The sequence below is a fragment of the Mchenga conophoros genome, linkage group LG14, assembly GCF_057382185.1.
Source record: "Mchenga conophoros isolate Kocher_MC1m ecotype Shallow Benthic linkage group LG14, M_conophoros_male_GT1.1, whole genome shotgun sequence".
Lineage (NCBI taxonomy): Eukaryota > Metazoa > Chordata > Actinopteri > Cichliformes > Cichlidae > Mchenga > Mchenga conophoros.
The window spans coordinates 15,280,183-15,301,111 of NC_140539.1; the positions used below are offsets into that span (position 1 = coordinate 15,280,183).

The 20,929-nt window shown below is 41.2% G+C and overlaps 1 protein-coding gene across 1 annotated transcript in view; it reads left to right on the plus strand.

The window, feature by feature from the left end:
* Positions 1-20,153, plus strand: part of veph1 (ventricular zone expressed PH domain-containing 1) — a 93,740-nt gene extending 73,587 nt beyond the window's left edge. Inside the window, exons 13-15 of the mRNA XM_085245461.1 lie at positions 12,160-12,296; positions 14,435-14,488; positions 14,805-20,153. Coding sequence (XP_085101587.1) covers positions 12,160-12,296; positions 14,435-14,488; positions 14,805-14,987 — 374 coding nt within the window. The 3' untranslated portion in view covers positions 14,988-20,153. The remainder of the gene's footprint in view (positions 1-12,159; positions 12,297-14,434; positions 14,489-14,804) is intronic.
* Positions 20,154-20,929: the final 776 nt, after the last annotated feature.

Here is a 20,929-nt window from a genome sequence, read left to right on the forward strand (position 1 = left end):
TTCCCTCAGAATGCCTTCGAGGCACATGACCTTTCCCCGGAAAAGTCAAGGAAAGTGCAGCAGAGAGCAGCTCTTACAAAACAGCTGCCACCCTGATTTAAGCATTTTTAAAGTCACTATAAGCAGTCAGTCACTTCCACCATGACTCAGATGTGATTGCTTTACTTTGGACTGGTGACCTTTCGGTGAGTGCTTTGTGCTGATGAAGTAAGACTTGGAATAAAGATCAAATCTTAAATCACTGTTGGTTTGAAAGTTGCAGTGCTTAAAAATGTATAAACCATTCATAGTTTGCTACATTTCTGCATAAATACTACCAGAAAGTCCCAAAATCAAATAAAGAGAAGCCAGTTTAAAGCTAAACTCATTCTACGATCAGGATTTAATGAAAGAGATTCGGGACCATTGCTAACCTCTCCTGGAGTGCTCAAGCAGAGATCCCTCCAGGAGCGAGGCATGTAATCTAGTCACGTAATAGTAGTCGTGTAATAAAGTTTAACTGTAAGATGCTCCATGTGTGCGCGAGTGAGTGAGAGTAACATCAGTGGTATGTAGCCTGATCCGTCTGTGAGAGCGTGGCGATAGATGTAGCTGCAGCGCACAGAATGTGCTTAAGTGAAGTGTGTTCACTTCATCTTAATGGAATGAAGTCCAAGTTGGCCCAGATATGAAAGCAAGTAACGAGCTATGAACCAGGCTAAACGGGTAGGAGCCATCAATCAGACAGAGCATGAAACGTGTTTTAAGCTAAACATTTCTTCGCATTTTTGTAGATGTTTAAATATCATTTATTAAAAATACTGAGGAACTTTTACTTTGTGCCATGCATACATGAGAGATCACTAGGACATTTACTGTTGTATTGTAGCGTTAAATAAATAATTAGAGAATCAGCAGAAAGCCATATTCAAGTTTTGTGAGGTTTTCTTTCGCTTTATCTAATGAGAAAATTCTTATAAAAGGCAGGTATAACTAAAGACGCTGCCTCTGTCTGTGTGTGTGGCAACATCTCAAATAGATGGACTACAGGTCTAGATTGGCTAACCCTAATGTTCAGGCCAGCTGTGGATACTTGGAATAACACACAGATCACAGTCCACTTGGATGTGGCTCTTTATAATAATCAGAAATCAGATGAGATTAATGAGAAGTCTGTTTAAACAAATGATCTTCATACATTTAAGTGGTATTGACATTTATATGGCTCATTTCAAGACTCCTTGATATAAACAATACAGAAGCCAATTGAACTCCATTCTTTGCGCTCCGCTGCTAACCGGTGCATTCACTGACCTGGCTGAATGACTGCAAGGAATGGATGGTTACCTTTTTAGACTCGTGCCAGTTTCTCTTCATTACAGGAGGATTTAGAAGGGGAACAGTGATACCCTGTGTCCCTGTGGGGCTCTGTGTGTGTCTGTGTGTGCCTACAGTACTGTGCAAAAGTCCAGAGCCACTCCCAACGTCTTTGTATTTTGCCAGAGTTTGTTCTCATTTTTCAAGTGCTCTTGAGCAGCTGTTCTCCATGTGTTTCGAACTTTTTCTTAGGACATTGGCTGCTTTTTCACTTTGATTCAGTCCAGTCGTTGTAGCATTTGCAGAGAAATGTTTTTTTGGGTTTTTTTAGCCACTTAGCACTGCCCTATGAATCATCATAAAAAAACTCACAGGATGAAGCAGTGTTGTCTACACATAACAGATAACTTAGCAACAACCCATTTTCAAATGGTATCTTTAGGCACTTTGTTACCAGCGGCCTGTCACAACAACATATAACACATGTCCTCATTTATTAAGTTGAATCTACATAAAATGCCAACGATAACAAATGACCAAGCGCAAACACTGTGCTGCTGTACTGAAGAAGATTTTTTCTGACAACTTTTTACTTTTACTTCCTACATTTTTAAACAAATATCTGGACTTTCTAAGTAAAGAGAGTCTGTACTTTGCCAACTCTGCACAATTTAGCAGACATAAAATAGTGTTTTATGTCTGTCAAAATAGTATTTTCAGGGTGTCCTTACAAAAACTAAGGAAACCAGAGAAGTGGAAGACAGAACAAGAGGTAGAAGGCCTAAAAGTATCTTAGGTGTAGGGATGGGCACCGGTGTCCAGTGCCATATAAACGGTAGTAACCAGACCGAAAAGCAGCGCACATTTCGGTGCTTTATTTCGGTGCTTTTTTTCCTGAGCTGTGATACACTTCTAGCCAATCATTTTACGTTTCCAAGGATAGTAGGCGGGTCCAGGTACGTACGTTCTTTTAGAGCAGAGCTACAGATTAAAAATGTCCAAGGCGAAGCGGTCAAAAGTCTGGCTGTACTTCACAGCAAAATATGCAAACTCAGCAGCCTGCAACAAGTGCTTTAAGCTGATACTGTGATACTGTCAAAGGAGGCAACACCTCAAATCCGATGAAACACCTGGTGACGCATAGCGTTTTTTTAAAAGCCGAGAAATGCGCCGTATTTGATAGCTTGCTGTGAGACCTCACATCGAGCACATCTACTGCGGGTGGGTTGCCTGTTATCGGACCCGGAGTTAGCAACATCCCCAAAAACCCGAAGAGGAGAGTCCTGGCCCCTAGCCCTGCCAGTGTAGCAGAAATGATGACGGATGATGATGCAGCAGCAGCCGTTCTTCTCTGCGTGAGTAGCTTAATGTTGTTCGTGTGTAATTTACGTTGAGTAGGCTAACCATGTTATTACATTAATGCATGTAAGGTGAACTAGCAAACATCATCATAGCTACATGCGGCTGTCTTCTTGTTTGATGGCAGATGCTCCCTTCACCCTGGCCAAAAAGGCTAAAATGACCAAAGAAAAAGTGGGAAACAGTTAAACATGAGAGGTTTTTGGACAAAGTTTGTGTTTTTTCCATTGTTTAAGCACTGCTTCCAGCCAAGAGTGATGCCATATATGCCCCATAGCTGCAGAAAAGGCTAACATTGTTATCTTTTTACAAAAAACCAGCTGAACATGAGAGGTTTTTGGACAAAGTTTGTGTTCTCCATTCTTTAAGCACCGGTTCGAGCACCGTTTGAGCACCGGCACTGTTTCAAAAGTACCGATTTGGCACCGGTATCGGATAAAACCTAAACGATACCCATCCCTACTTAAGTGTCCATAAGATATTAAGATACTGTTAAATGTCTTTATGTCCTTAAGAAATAGGGGGAAAAATCCAACAAAGACCACCAGAATTGGACTCAGTGGCAGGGTGGCTGTGAGGAAAAAGGGAGAAAAGTCTGAAGTACAGCAAATTAGACAAGAACTGGACTGAAAATCAGTAGCAGCAAGTCTGATGAATCCAGATTTAAAATTCTTGGTTCAAATCCTCATCGATATCTTATCGAAACTGATAGAATTATGAATGCAGAAAAGTACCATCAGATTTTGATCCACCATACGATACCAGCTGGAAAACATCTGATAGCACAACAGTGATCCCAAATGCACTGCCAATGCAGTAAAAGCATATCTTTATATGATTGTAGGGTCTTTATGTTCCAATATAAAGGACCTTGAGGTGACTATTGGCACTATATGAATTGAATTGAGTTGAAAACACACAATGGCACTTATCAGTCATGGATCGGCCTCCCAGAGTCTGGACCTCAACATTACTGTAGCATGCACATTAATCTCATGTCGACAGAGAACATAAATGCAGCCAACATCCAGAGAAGAGCTTTGAATGTCCTTCAAGGAGCCTGGAGAAATATTCCTGAAGACTGCTTAAAGAAATATTCAGACTGTGTTGAAGAGTAAAGGTGGTCATACATACTTTCAGTCCTGTTTGAATTGTATGGACTCTGTTTTTTGTCTTTCAGTCTGTATTTTGATGAATATTTGCACATGATTCAATAAATCGCTGCACCTGTGTCACATTCCCCTGACAAAATATAAAGAAGTGAGGTGTATAACAAGACTTTTGGACTACACCATACTGTGTATATATATACATGTTTCTTCTATGCATGGCTGTCTTGATCAGACTTGGACAGATGTTATAGTTTTTGTTTTCTAACAGTCCTTTTAGAAAGAGTATATTACGTTGAATACAAGTACATTTTTTAAATAAAATGATTGACACCAAGCCCTGCGGCAGATTGGCGACCTGTCCAGGGGGAGCTCTGCTTCTCGCCCTAAGACAGCTGGGATAGGCTCCAGCACCCTTGAGATCCTGAAAAGGATAAGCGGAAGAGGATGGATGGATGGATGATAGACACCACCTTTACAGATTTTTTGCACCTTGCATTTATTTCAGATAATTTAGTTTGTTGTCAAAGCGGTATTACATCTACCTGATGAGTACAAATCTGCCCAAATGACTCTTTTGTATTTAAACAGTTCAGTTAACCCAGCACATTATTATGGCACCTGGCTCTGATTAAAACACACAACAGATAAAAATCAGAACATGTACATTACTGATTACTGAGGACACTTGTTTGTTAAATTTAAAACAACCGAGTCAGAGAGTGAAGTGGCAAAGGAACCAAGGGTATCAGCTAATAGGCCCCGGGGGATATGGTTGCCAAACACCACAATTTCCGTTTTCTTTTCATTCAGGATAAGGGAGTTGCCCGAAAGCCATTCTCTGACTTCTCCCATGCACTCGAGGAAGCAGTGCAACGACGGAGCAATGTCGTCATGATCTAACTGAAAATATATTTTTATATCGTCGGCATAGATGTGACGAGAAATCTTATATTTTTTAAATTAAGCCTAGGGGGAGCATGTATAATGAGAATAGCATTAAAAACAAAACAAAACTAGATCCTCATTTTGAGTTTTGAGCCTCGGACTGGTACCGGTCCGAGGCCTGGGGGTTGGGGACCGCTGATTTAGGACATTCTTTGCCTTATATTTCTTTTCCAGTTTAATACCACAAATCTTTTAATCCAGAGCACTGTTGTTGGAATACACAAAGCATGGAGTTTTGATCTGTCTTGCAGAATTCGGAAAGGAATTCCCAAAAGAAGGTGCAATCTGATTGGCAGAATTTCCCGCTCCTAAACCTGTATGCATCATATCATTCACCAATGATGGTGCCTTCATAGATGTCCACGTTGCATGCCATGTGCTTCAGTATGTTCAAAGCATGTCGCTGGCAACAAATTCAAAGTGGCTTTTTTGATATTTATTCTCTAATTTTTAGGTAAATATAGAATTTTTAGTAATGAAGTAATTAAGAAATTATTGTATTCTGTTGTTTATACTTAATGCAGTGTTACCATTTTTTTCAATATGGGTTGTAATATGTAGCTACTGAAATAGTTTTTTTGAAAAGCCAAACTGTTGCCCAATTCAGGTCATTTTAGCAGAAAATGACCTGAATTGCTTCATTCAGTATGGAACAAATGCAAGATTTATTGCACTTGTTCTGTACTGGAAATGATTGCATTTATGCAGCCAGACTGGATTTACAGGAAATGTATTTCGCGGCTTTAGTCATGGCAGTACAGTTCATGGCACATGAACATGTTTTCACGTAAAGGAACGTGGTCATAAAACAAGACTGCAATAACGTATTCAAGGCCAAGACGGAAACTCAGAACCATCCCCTGGGAACTTAGTTGTCCAACTGAAAGCTGTCCAGTTTTTTAGCTGAAGTTACAGTAAATGACAGAAATACACTCAACTCATCTCCCTGAAAAAACTGGAATATTTTACTTTTAGATGGCTTTTTTTTCCCACATGTCCGTTCACATATTTACATGTATGCATGCTGTTCATATAGCAAGCGGCACCCAGCCAAGATTTGACTTTATAATACTTTATATGGTTGTGCTACAATGATTAAAAAATTAATTAATTAAAAGAACTTGCTGACTTGGCCAGAGGTTACACACACACACACACACACACACACACACACACACACACACACACAGAGAGAGAGAGAACTTGTTTCATTTTTTAAAGCTAAAAAGGAAAAGCGCTTTTCACTTCAACTTATTATGGAGTGCAGCCCGTGGTTGGTACAACTCCATAATACTTTATGATATACTGTTGAGTTCAACTACTGGAATGTCTTTGAAGTGTGCGTTAATGACCAGTTCAGTGTGTGTGTGTGCGTGTATGTGTGGACATGCCTGAATACGGCACATACCAAGTGTGTCCTCTTATCCTGCGCTCCCTGGGCTGTTCAGTATTTTCACTTGGACAACATGCTGTTGCACTCACTTAACTGGCAAGCAGCAGAAGAGAAAGGGGAATAAAAATATATGGTGATTACATCAGTTTTCTCTCCACGTGTGGATTTGAGCACATTTGGTAATCTCGGGAAGACAAATCGACTTCTTTCAAAAATATGGAAAGCCCCATCTAAGTGTCATCCTCCCACATTCAATCAGCGAAGACAGAAATTTTCATCTCATTTTCTGGAAAAGAGAGACGTTCATCACACTGTGAAATTTTGAGTGTCATTGCTATAAATGGAATTTTGAGGCTTAGTGAAAGTTTGTCAAATCAAGGCAGCATTTCTCAAGGGTGCAACTGGAGGTTCTGGTGACATCATAGGGCGAGATTAGGGAAGCATGTTAGCTAATACATATGTGGCTGTCATGGCCTTTGTACATGTGTGGCATCATTTATGCAGCTCTACTGCAACACTTTCCAGCTTATATTTCTTCTCTTATTTAAAACTTTACTACATAAGGATATATTTTTGGCGACCGTGGCTCAGGGGGTTGGGAAGCGTATCTGTAACCGGAAGGTCGCCGGTTCGATCCCCGGGCTCTCTGTCGTGGTCGTTGTGTCCTTGGGCAAGACACTTTACCCTACCGCCTACTGGTGTTGGCCAGAGGGGCCGATGGCGCGATATGGCAGCCTGGCTTCTGTCAGTCTGCCCCAGGGCAGCTGTGGCTACAACCGTAGCTTGCCTCCACCAGTGTGTGAATGTGAGAGTGAATGAATAGTGGTATTGTAAAGCGCTTTGGGTGCCTTGAAAAGCGCTTTATAAATCCAATCCATTATTATTATTATTTTTGGAATTTAATCTTGCTCTTTTTTAATGTTGTCCCTAAGGTTTCCAGTAAAGGTTGAGTCAGTCACCGAGATTTTTTCTGGAAGCAGTTTTGAAACCATCAATTGGATTTGGCAGCAGAATCAATGACAATGGCACATCAGAACAAAATGAAGTACGATCTATGTGTAACAGGACACTTGTAGGTAGGGTATGGCATTAGGTTTGGTGAAGCCTGATTTGGAAACGGTGCTAGTGGTGCATGTATATACTACATTATGTTATATGCAGTCCTGTGAATAACTAAGTACACACTTACTGCTTCCACAGGAATTTAAAAAGGTAAAATTCGACCATACAGTGATCAGAAAAACTGCAAAAACCCAAGAGCTACATCTCAGACTCTACAGGCCTCAGTTCACTGTTAAATATTAAAGTTCATGACAGTATCATTAAGAGGCTGGGAGACTTCTGGACCACAGTTCTTTAGACAGATAAGATCAAAGTGGAGATGTTTGACAGTTACACACAGCAACATGTTTGGAAAAACCAAACACATCATGTCAGCACAAAAACCTCACAACAACTGTCATACACTGTGGTGGAGAGGTGATGATGTTCTGTAGCCACAGGACCCGGGCACCTTGCTGTCATTGAATCGACCACGAACTCCTCTGTGTACCAAAGTATTCTAAACTCAAATGTGAGGCCATCTGTCTGACAGATAAAGCTTTGATGCGTCATGCAATCATGCAGTGATTCCAAGGACGTCAGCAAATCTACAACAGAATGACTGAGAAAGAAAAGAATCAAGTCAATGTGCAGACGTCAACCCGACTGGGACAATCCGGTCGTTAACTGATGATGTGACGAATCCTACTTCCGGGCCTAAAGTAGTCTGCGTTTAATATGGCTTTTGTGTTGTTAACATGTTTAATGTTATGTATTTTCTTCTATTTAATCTCAAAAATCTCCTAAAACAGTCGGTGATCATTGTTGACCTCCCTTGGCTTTTATTACCACTAATGATTTATTTAAGCTCAATTTTTAAAACCTTATGATGTAACTACAGCCCAGCCCATGCAGCAGTATATGAATGACTAACCTCGTATTGTGGATGGATTATCTCAGTTGTTCTCCTGGCTGAAATTTGGTCCTTTTACAGCATCCTGCCATGCGATTACATTTGTTCCTGACCACCGAGAACACTCACATTAACTTTTATCGAGTGGAAAAAAAGTTAGCTTGCTTATATTATGCTAACATAGCTGTGTCGCTAGCGGTCACGTAGCACATCATTATATACCAGCTAGCCAAACTTCAGTAACCCTACAAACGTCACTGCTGTTTAGTTTTCTGTCTTCATTTATGCTGGAAGTGATAACAGAGCTGTACGTTTTAATTTGTTTCCTAAACCCCGCAGTCAGGACATGCTATATTGTATTTAGATAGAAGCTAGCGAGCTAACTCCCTGCTAACTTCTAACTCCGTTAAATGTCATAAATTCCGTTTTCATGGATGCCTGGATGTTAAACTCAATTGTTACACCTGGTAGAGCAGAACGCTGATCATTTTATTAAAGATGAAAGACTTTAGACAGTTTTTCAACTCTCAGTAATGCCACAGTGATCGCTTGATATATGGACCTGCAGCGGAGTTTAGGCCCAGACATGGCTAGTGACGTCAGACTGAACAACCGGATAATAGCTGAATCGAACTTCTGCAGTGAGTCTGTGCATTAACCTATTCATAACTGCCACCAAGGTGCCATCACTGCTAGCATTCATGCTTGCATTTTACATGTTAATGATCACGACTGACATGACCATGACCGATAGAAACAAATACAAATGCTGGGCTCAGCTTTGTTGTTGACTTTTAAAAAATAAATAAATAAAAAATCCACTTCTTTGTGCATCTTTTCCAGGGATTTTCTTACATCCCTGAGATGTAAGAAAATCATGGGACATGGCCTGGAGACATGACCTTAGGAATAGTCCTCATTTTGACTAAATGATTCTTCTTCTTCTACCGATCCATTCAAAAACTGTGGCGAAAATGTAGCTGGAAATGCAAGGGAGGAATCGATGGTACTGAAAAGAGGAATTGCAATGTCCACATGACATGTAGATACATCTGTAGGCAGGTGCACGTCAGATTATGGTGCAGGTCACATTGTAGGGGGATTTGGGGTATAATCTAGATTTAACACCAAAATATAAAGCTCCAGTAAGAGAGCTGCGCATAAACCAATGCACCCAGACTTCAATAAACTGAAGCGACGCTGTAAAGAGAAGCTGGACAAAATTGCTCCACAACAATGCAAGAGACCGATAAACTCTTACAGAAAACGATTACTCAAGTCATCGTTGCTAAAAGTGGTTCTACAAGCTACCGAATCACAGGACATTTTTCACTTGACCGCACTGAGTCCTGTGAAATCTTTATTTTTCTCTGTGTGCCACGTAGCGTTTGTCTCTGGACTCTGTAACCACCTCTGTGTTTACAGTTTGTGTAATGCCTGGTTGCTTCACGAGAATAGAACGTGCTGAAAGTTTTGTCTCTACTTGCACCATTGTTGTTGTTTTCTTTTCTCTCTTTTTTTTTTTTTAACTCACCCTTGCTCGAATTTCCAGGAACCACTAGTGATATCATTTTCCATGGAAATTATATTTAAACCATAAGAAGACATTTGTGGTTGGTGATACAGCTTTAAATTATTATACAATAAGTTAGTAATAATATATAATAATTTAAAGCCTTCTAATAGGGTCACTTACATGGAGACTGAATTGCTAACATCACAGTGAGTAATTTGAGATTTTGCGTTTGTGTTCAGGATACGTGTCCCTGCTCTACTCACACCTAATATTGAGTTGATCGTGTGGTCGTGAAGCCAAGAACAGCAAACCATCAAAGTATCAAGCAGTTACACGTTATAAAAGCTAACTCCAGAGCTTGTAGAGGGTTTCTTTTAATATATATGTCTAGGCCCGAGGGAGAAATTAGGGTTGTTTGTAGGAGATGTTTCTGGAAATCATTTGGGTTGGAGACATGACTCATTTCCCATTTTTGAAATCCTGTCACTCCCATAACATTGCAGTCATTGATCAAGAGCCATATGCAGAGGGGGTCTTGTCAGGTTTGGCACTAAAATGGGTGATCTGACCACACATGGAAAGCAAACTAAACAACAGCTCCATGCAAAACCTTCCTGTTTCTGCACATTACTGTGGACCTTTTGTATTTGCTTATGATTTAGTGTATGTGTGTGTGTGTTTTATTAGCTGTGTCTTTGCTCGTTTGACATCAGCGTGTCTCCGATGAAAGACTGAAAGCCACTGCGCACGCCTGGGGCGGACAACAAAGGTTACCATTCCAGGTGTCTACATCAAAGCGAAGTGATGAGACACGAGGATTTATGCATCAAAGGACTTTTTAAAAATCAAAATGTTTGTTAGATGAAGCACTCAGCCTAGTTGCCCACAGTGGCAGGACTGCAGTAATCGGTGTTCCACAGCCCTGCGTAACAATGTGTTTCTATATTGTTGTGCTGTCATAAATCATTTTCATTATTTTGTTTATAAATTGTCAAAACATACTATTAAATACCAGTAAAAAGTTATCACGCCTGAAATAATGTGTTTAAAATGCTGTCTTTGGTTTCTCTGTTGTCCATAAAAGGAAAGGAAATAATGTGGAAACAGAAAAGCAGCAAAGAAGCCCCTCTTTCTGCTCTCCTCTCTTCTGATTTGGGGTTGCCATGACCTTTCGTGGTGTGTTTGGTTTGGTTTCAAACCCCTTTGGGAGTCATCTGCTCAGCATGGAGGCCACACTCCAAACACTGATCAGATTGCCTAATCTGTTTTTAACCACGATATGGCGGATACAAAGGGCTGCTCTGTTCGCTCCTCTTTCTCTCTAAACTGGCGCCAAACCTGAACATGCCAAAACATGCCCACGGAGCGCTTAGAGTACACAGGAACTGTTTGCACACATGCGCTGCAGGCGCGAACACTTCGAGACATTATGCAGTGCATTATGACACTGATGTCTGATTTAGTCAGGTTGGGATTGAAACGGTCTTTAACCTGCCAGGTCATTTTCTCACAGCAACACAATATCCGTTATGTGTCAGTTCCAATTTAACTTCCTGGAAACCTGCAGGAAAGCTGCATGATGCAGGGAACGGTTGTGATTGGTATTTGAAGGCACTTGATTCGGGAGCACTTCCTGTTGCACTATTATAATGCTCATTTAATAGTGGGAAGCTGAACTCGTGATTAAAATGCATGGTGGAGGCTCTATCATGGTTTGCGGCTGCATTTCAGCCAGTGGTGTTTGGGATCGTGTCAAAACTCTTGAAATTAAGAATGCTGAAAAGCACCATCAGATTCTGATCCACTGTCTAATACCATCTAGAAAATGTTTGATTGGTAACAGCTTCATTTTTCAGCATGATAATGATCCCAAACGTACTGACAATGTGATAAAAACATACCTTAATAGAAAAACACGATCAGTCATAAACAGGCCTCCCCAGAGCCCGGACCTCAACATTGTTGAAGCAGTGTGGGACCATCTTAACAGAACAAAAAGCAGCCAGCGTCTAAAGAAAAGCTTTGAATTTCCTTCAAGAAGTCTAAAGAACTATTCGTGAAGACTGCTTACAAGAAACCACACCTAAGAGAGTTCAGACTTTGCTGAAGTCACATCAAATATTGACTTTTAAGCTTGTTAGAATTGTACACTGTGTTTATGCCTTATATAATGTAATTCCATGTATGTTTGCACACCCAAATCCTTTTGCACAGTACTTGAGAGTCATAGAAGATGGAGACAGAAACAGAAAGAAAGAAATCAGTTGGATTTTAGCTTGAATGTGTGGACTCCATCAGCTGTAGCAGCTGGCTGGTAACCCATACCGACCTCTGCATGACTTATTAGACGGACAAGCTTTCTCTAACATCTCTTACCTGCTGACAGCATAGGTCACGAACTTGGTGCTTTTTTTTTTACCTGATTGAAGCATTGATTCTGCTTTACCAGCTTGTGAGGACATCAGAGTGACCGACATGTTAGGTTAATTGCAAAGTATAATAAGTATAATATCTTGTTAATTAATTAATTAATTTTTTTCATTCTTTCCTTTACGTTTGTCATGTGTTTGTGTGCTATCTATAGTCGTAAACCAGGAGGGACAGCCTTTGATCGAGGGGAAGCTGAAAGAGAAACAGGTTCGCTGGAAGTTCATTAAGCGCTGGAAAACCCGCTACTTCACCTTGGCGGGAAATCAGCTCCTTTTCCGGAGAGGCAAATCGGTAGGTAGACACTGAAAATGAACCCTAACACATAAACATACACCTACGCATGGTCCCGTCCTCTCGCTTATAAAGCTGTCAGTAATCTTACTATGTCTCGTGTGATTTAAATCATGATGAAACTGTATGAAACAGTGGAAATGGCACCTCAGCAGGAGCATCTGATGAATCCAGCTATAACAAATCTTGGCCCTGCTAAGGACTCTTGGGGGAGGGGCGGGACTCGCAAAGACAAAGTGTGATGCTACAAAAACATGACTTACTTGCAGAAATGGTTATGCACAAGTAGCTCAAGGAGAAAGAGCCTTGAACGTGAAATACTGACTCTCATCTGAGTAAACGTGATCTCTCCCTCCTTGCTTTATCAAACACAGTTTATGGCAGTCATCTGCACAGGAGAAACTGTTATAGGGATCGAGTGTCATCTGGACTTTAGTCAGTGTTGTGTCTAAAATAGCAGCTCTCCAAATTAGAGGACAGCATAGAGGAGTTTATGGAAACAGGGGAATATTCATCTCTCTCCTGCTTCTTTTTGTTTTTTCCCTAACTTTAAACAAAAGTCTTTGTGCTCGGATCCAGATGGTAATGGAGTCTGCTGTTTTGCAGCCACCGCAGATTGGGAAGGTTTTGTGTCTTTGTTCTCAGAGCCCTGTCTGTCTCTGCCAGCAGGTTCTGGAGGTGGTTGGCATGTTGTGAAAGACGTTTTTTCCTGACGAGAACCAAAAAATATTTCCTTCGTACTGAACGATCAGGCAGCTTTGACTGTCAGACATGCATCGTACTCTGGTGCACAAGTAAAAGGAACAAGAAACCCCCCCAACATTTTTACATATAGGTTATGTGTGAGTCTGTGGCTCCACAGTGTAGTGGTTGACACGTGAAAAACCCCTATTTTGAAACTGGGGTGAAGGCATAAATTGCATCAGGAAATCTGTGGCAACGAAAAGGAAGCAGCCGGAAGGAAGAAACTGGTTATAGTGGATTTGAAGTGTGCATACTCTGTCACATCCTAAAATGCATTCATGGCCCAACAGCTGGGATGTGTGGAGGTTAAGCACATAGGTTCGTGTATCTCACACCTCATCCAGTTTACCTTTTGCCGTCTTTTCTGCAGCCAAAATTCATCAGTCGTGTTTTATATGAAGTCCACATCAACCTTTTAGAACAGAACCTCCAGTTCCTCATGTGTCACCTGGTACTCTGATCATCCACTGATCCCGAGTCTCTCTGTAAGCCAGACTGATCATGTGAAAGCTGACGTTGTTGCACAAATTAACATGTCTATATACCTCCAAAAACAGCTGCGAGATGAAAATGTAGGTAAAAATTAGGTACAGCCTCAATTTTGCAACAACGACATTTCTGCTGATACAGAGAAAAAAATTGTGAAGTAAGTTTCATTCATGCTTACAGCTCACAGGCAGCAGTATTTCCTAATCTGGAAAAACATGTCACGTGGCTGCCTTCTTAACTTAACACTACACCTATGTACTAGATATTTATAGCATGAAGATACATGGCTTCTTGAAATAGAGTAAACCTAATGCAATGTTTAAAATCTGCTGATTCTGAGGTCAGATGTGAACTTTTTTCCAGATTTAGTTGATTTTAAATTCCTCCGTATGGCTCAGATCAATCAAATGTCTGTTTGAATCCCCAGCAGAAAACACAGCCTGTGAACATGTCGACCCCAATAGCTTTTCAGCTCTCTCTCTCTCTCACACACACACACACACACTAAAGAAAGGATGTGGTAACTTGCCATGAGTCTGCACCCATATTTGGTTAAGTGGTTGTAACCGCTTAACCAAATATGGGGGTAAGAAGACATGGCTGTGTTGCAATATGCACACAAACTTACCAGCTCATACAATTCAAATGGCCCTTACGGTAGGTGGGTAAAATACAGAAAGGAGGGGACTGAGGAGTGGGAGGACTGTAGAAATTCTAGTGCTTTCTGTTGCAGGAGGAGAGCTGGCCACTTCTACCTACCGGCAACCTCGCGAATCACCTCTTACTAGCAGGATGTGTTTGATCGTTACAGATGAATTAAAGCACTTTGAAATCAGTTTCTGATTCTTTGTGATTCTTTTATCTCCTAGTAAAGTATTTAAAGTCACTGTGTGTCCTCCCCACAGAAGGATGAGCTGGATGACATCCCGATTGAGCTGAGCAAGGTGCAAAGCGTCAAGGTGACTGCCATCATCCCTCAGAACGCTTCCATCACTTACCCATATCCTCACCACTGATCACCATCAGCGCTACTTACACCTCTGTCAGTTTGAAGCTAATATATCATCTGACCTAAAGGTCTAAACTCTTCCCAGGATTCAGAGCTAAGCAGATCAGCTTGACAAGGATAAATAAGCTACTATAAATATGATAGAAGAAACCAACATGAAGCCAAAACACATTTTTTTTAAAAAGACAGCAGCTCTCCTCCAAACGAGCTAGATGATGAAGTCGTCTTGTCTATTAATCTTCCCCACCCACTTGTTCTGTTTGCAGGTGGTAGCCAAGAAGCGTCGGGACCGGGGTCTGCCGCGCGCCTTCGAGATCTTCACCGACAGTAAAACGTACGTGCTGAAGGCTCAGGATGAGAAACACGCTGAAGAGTGGCTGCAGTGCATCAACGTGGCTGTGGCTCAGGCCAAAGAGAGGGAGAACAGAGAGACCACCACCTACCTGTGAGAGCGGCACCGACCGAGACGGCGGCGGGGACGCGAACGCGCAGCCAAACATACGCTGACTTCCACATGTAGGATATTTGTTTCTTGTAAGCATTTACAAGACGGGGGGATAAAAAAAACCCCAGCAGGTGACTCTGAGAAGAAAAACTAAGCGCACTGCTAGTAACTTGTCAATAGCACCACCAGCTCTGTCTTCAGTCGTAGTAATGATGGAGCGCAAATAAGAAAAAGGATTTTTAGACATTAAACCAGCAATAAAAGACTAATGAAGGATGGTTACGTATCAAAAACACGACTCCCTGTATTTACCATTACGTTTAACCAACCTGCCCGTGTGCCATGCTTCTCGGCACGTAGGCCGCCATCAGCGATAGCAAATGTTTGCTTTACGTGTTCAGATGTCACCTGACTTTTCCGCTTTGCTCCTACAAGCAAACGAAGCAGGCATCAGTGGGAAGTTGGGATTTCTCCGTTTAATGACACATTTAGAGTCCAGAGTAGTATTCAACAATAAAGACTTCATCAAAGCAAAGACCTCATAAGGAGTTGTAGCAATAATGAGACTGAACAGTTCCTCTGGAAAGCAGGAAGGATGAAAAACGAGCCTAATGGACAGCAGATGGGGAGCACATTGGATACTGGAATTGTGTGTGTGTGTGTGTGTGTGTGTGTGTGTGTGTGTGTGTGTGTGTGTGTGTGTGTGTGTGTGTGTGTGAAAGAGAGAGTGAGTGATCTTAAAGGAATAGTTCAGCACTTTGCGATATATGCAGTCACCTTCCTGCCAAGAACTGGAAGAGATGATTCAGGCTGCTTTCATGTAGCTGTGTGGGTCAAGTGAAATGAAGCTAAAGCTTAGTGTAAAGACTGGAATTTGAGTTTGACTAGTCTGGCTATGACTAACTCCTGGTAAGGGGGTGGCAGCCGGGGACAGCATATTTCCTCAAATGTCAAACAGGGCCAATAATAGGATATGTTTAACTCATTTTGTGTCATGTATCCTGCTGTATTCTGTTTTTTTCATCACTAACCGGGTTTTTCCTAGCTTAAACGGGTCGGGAGCAGCGTCAGCACAGCTGTTGCCTAATAGTGGAGTTTGGATCACAGGTTTCTAAGAAATCACTGAAGCAAATGAGTGGTTTCCTTGTGGATTTAGAAAGGTTGCCAGTTGAGTCACACTGATTTTCGATGACTCTGCGAGAGAGAGAGTGGAGGTGAGCTGGCTTACTTTAGAACAGGCCTGTTCCTCGGGTTTGGGTTTAAAAGCTTGTGTGATTTTATTATTTTATTTTGGGGGGAAATGTGTCATTAGATTTTTATTTTTCTCCCTGAAAATTGAGACGGATGGATGAAGAAAGAGTGAAGATGTGAGTGTTTAAATTGGCTCTAACTGATAGTGTGCACCAGTTGAACTTTGACAGACAGGTATTCACTCTCTCTACCCACAGGTGAATGCTGCCTTAGCACTTTTTGAAGTTATATGTAACATTAAAGCTGCTAAAGGTGGTCTTAATTTGAACTCGTTTGACAGACGAGCTCTCTCTCGTCGGTCTTTTGGCTAAACCCCTGTCAGCTGTGTAAATGCAGCCATAACACAGCCTTTCCCACCAGGTCAGGTTACCCGTTTGTACTTTTAGCTGTCCCTGTTACCCCCACCACCACACACACAGCAGAGCTGACCTGCATCTGCTTACAAATCATATTATTTACATCATGTCTCTCCCTCACATTTTTATTCCTTCCTTCCTTCCTTCCTTCCTTCCTTCCTTATGACCTACTTACACACATGACTTTGGGCCCTAAAGCCAGTGGGGTATTCCCCCATGACTGCACTTAAGTTTTTATAAAAATTAATATTTACATTCATTGGGGTACGGCAGCATCTCAAGAAACTGTGGACAGAAAGGAATTGGATAATCTTGGTCCTAGATGAATGAAACCTACTGATTCCGATTGCTGACAATCAGGATGGATACAGCCTACCATCTTGTTTCTGACCACTATCTTCACATTTAATCACTAATAATTATTAAACTCTGGCTTTCACACCGATAGTTTGCCTTTTTGTCCCATCTCCCACCAATCACCCCCAACCAGTAGCTGCAGATGCCTGGCCTTCTTTGAGCCTGGTCCTGTTGGGGCGTTCTTCCTGTTAAAAGGGAGTTTTTCCTTCCAATCGTTGCCATGAGCTTGCTCAATTGACTGTGTGCACGTTCCGGTGCGGAAACTCCTGTGGGGAGCTTTGTTTCCGGTGTCCTATTCGCGCCTGGTTTACGATCCAAAACACGTTAATCAAGTGAATGAATCAAGCGGCGATTTACATTTCTATAGATGTCTTGGGCATTTACCCAATATGTCTGTAAATGATGTTCATTGACTTGTCGATATTTTTTCCCCGGGCCTCAGAGCAAAAGAGAAAAGGGATTCAAATGTTATATTTCTCAGCTGTCCCTCGTTTATCGCGGGTGTTATGTTCTAAAAATAACCAGCGATAGGTGAAATCAAGAAAGCCAATTTTATTTTTTGACGGTGCAAAACTTTTCCTGGACATACAGTACTGCTCTTCAGAGTCACACTGCTAGCGATCGATGCAGCGATTCTGTACTGTACATGAGAGACGTCACGGAGGAGATCGTCTGCAGCGATCAGGACGCAGGACACAATGTGACGTAAAAAAAATAAGCATGCAAACTTGCACTAAAAAATCTGCGAAACAGCGAGGTGAAAGGTGAACCGCGTTATTAGCGAGGGACCACTGTAATTTTGAAGGTAAGTCACAACATACCCTTCGTAAATACTAATGTATAGAAACCCTTACCAGCAATCATTCATTTTTTGTGTGGCTTTTTTCTCGGTTTGTTAACATGCTGTGTAGGTGTGTACTTGACTAGCTGATATCAACATAATGGGGGAAACATCTGGTTTGACTATTCTTCACCTGTAGTTTGAATGCTGAACATTTGCCTGTTTAAATCATGAGACCAGTCACTATACAGAGATGTGCTTCTGAATGTGAAATGTGTCTTCTGCTGCAGTGATGCAGTTCTGCTTGTGTTGAGTGATGTAAACAACTGATCGATCTAAACTCTTTAAACGTCAAAATTGATCATTAGATTTTTTGTGACACAACAGTGGTGAGTGTTCCCACCTTCTGCTCTTTGTAACTTAACGCGATCTTTCCGTTTTCGAGTTTTGGACATGATTTTGGAGTATATCTTTGCAGTAGCGATTGACCGCAAAGTAAAGCTACCGGAAATGTACAACCCCACATCCGGTCTCAAACCAGGAAGTTAGCATTTTCTCGTGCACAGGGTCAATAGGGGGTTGTCTGATTGTTGGGGTTTTCTCTCTATTATTGTAGGGTTGCTTTATACTTTACAGTATAAAGTGTCTTGAGGCGGCTGTTGTGATTTGGTGCTATATAAAAGTTTTTCCTGACTACATTTGAGACAAAGTTTTATGCTATTAGATATCATTATTATATTCAGCACCTCTGCTGACCTGCTGTATTGTAAAGGTTTCATAAAGCTCTTGCTCTTTTTAGTTGAACAGTGTTGATTTGTGTTTAAAGTGAATGTGTTATAACATGAATGCCAGAGTTGTGTTAAAGTAGCGATATCAGCTGTCAGTGCTGCCATGGTGGCTTAGTTTCCAAATCTCTATTCTATCTATCTATCTATCTATTAGGGGTGCAACGATACTTGTATTGATATTGAACCGTTTGATACAGTGCTTTCGGTTCGGTACGCATATGTATCGAACAATACAAAATTTTTTAGTTATTTTATCAACTTTTCTTCTGATGATGCTGTCTGTGTTGAGCGTTCAGTGGATCTGCGTTCGACTACTCCGCCTAGGCTGCACTGTCGAGTGCAGATCCACTGAGCGCAGTGCAAGCTAGCAAGACAGAAGCTAAGCTCGTTGCAACATGGCAAATTGAACCTCCCCCACCCTCATTCAGATCTGGCCTTTGGAACCATCTTGGTCTTCATGTGAAGCATGACCCTGAAGGTAAGCGCGTCATGGACAAAAGTAAAACAGTATGTCGGATGTGCCACGCAATGCTCAATTTGTGGGAACTAGTGCGTTAGCGCAATTAGCCCGTTAACGGGGCGTCCAGCCCCACTCATGGGGCGATCCGCGGTAACTTGTTAACGGAGATTTGCCGTGTTGTGGCGTTAACGTCATTTCAATGAGATTAACGCTGACAGCACTAGTGTGAACACAACAAATATGACTGCACATTTACACAGACATCCTAGTGCAAAGACAAGTGGAAGCAGACAAAAACAACAAGCATGCAATCTACAAACTTTACCCGTCATTTAGACAGCCGTTAGCACATGATTCTCCTCATGGGGACCTGATATGTTTAATATGCTGCTGAGAATATAGCCCAGAAGAAGCGTATAGTATAGCTTTTATTTTGAAAAGAGCCATTTCTCTGTAATAAACTCTCTTTTCCAAAGATGAGCGATTTCTCGATCAGATAGATTTATTTTTTTTATTTTGTTTCAGCAACATTAAATTTAAAAACTGTACTTTTGAGTTGAAATATATATTTATAATTTTAATAAATGACAAATTAAAAAGGCATGAACATTTTTTTGTATCGAAAAAATATCGAACCGCGACACCAAAGTATCGAACCGAACCGTGAATTTTGTGTATCGTTGCACCCCTACTAACTATCTATGAAGCAGGATGGAAACTGCTGTAGATTTTTAACAATCACACAAACTGTGAAGATGATTATAAGTATTCCAGTGAATGTATAAAAACATTAGCATTAATATCAGCCTCGTGTGGCGAATCATAGATGTTTGCTGTTGTTTTTTCTTGCTTTTAACCTTTAGCATGTTGTTCGATTGCATTTGATTGTTTTTATATAATGTCAGTATTTATTTTTACAGGCATTTAACACTTTTATCGTGTCTGGAAAGACGACTGAAACTACAAATGCCAGATTTTACTTTGTCTCCTCCTCGTCTTCCTCTTCTCTTGTTTTATATTACTCTGAATTAACACTGCAAACAAATGAAAGCTGTATTCTATTTGAAAATTCAACAGTTATTGTTGTGATTGTCATATTTTGCCTGCTGCACCTTCTGCATGCCTGCCTATCAGACAGAGCGCTGTAATAAATCTTTACAATAACTGAACGCCGTGATCGTCGCTGAATTTTTGTTTGTTTGGTTTTTTTTGCTCTTCAGTCAGGAAAGAAGTTAAAGGTTTCCTTTACAGAAACACCGTCCAAACTCCTGGATGTCATTACATTATCAGTGTAAATTACACTCGGGCTCTCACTTTAAAGATGCTGTAACTTTAGTAAGACCCTCAGTACGTGCAGAAAGAAACACGTGGGGAGAAAATAGGATAATTACCAAAGTTATTCCATAATCTTCATTCCTCGAGACACATTTCTCATGCAGGAACGAAACTGGACCACCTCAATCACGAGCTTTGGAGATGACTCGGTGTGAAGCGTTAGGGAGCACTTGGCAGCGTGGCTGTAGGATCTGACACAGCACAGTGCATGTCAGAGCTGGTAGCAGTTACATATAATAATCAAATTCAGATCAAGCTCAGTTAAACTGCAACAAATCATTTCTGACAGCTGGACGTTTTGAGTGAGCCGGGCTCAGCTTGTGATGCACTCTTTCAGTTGTTTATTCGTACTATAAACACATAAGTAACCACAGTGACTACTGATCTGAAGCCTCTTTGCTTGGAGTACAGCGTGTTACAGGACTATCTGTGAATCACAGAGAATATCATGTCAGTCCTGTAAGTGACCTCCAACACCTTATCTCGCTTCATAGCGATTTTTCTGCGGGGCTGGTGGAAAAATACTGCCTTTCTCACCATCCATCTCCATGGAGCACCACTAACGTCCATCATCAGGAATTCTGACATACTCTGTAGTCTCCATCAGCTATCTCTTCA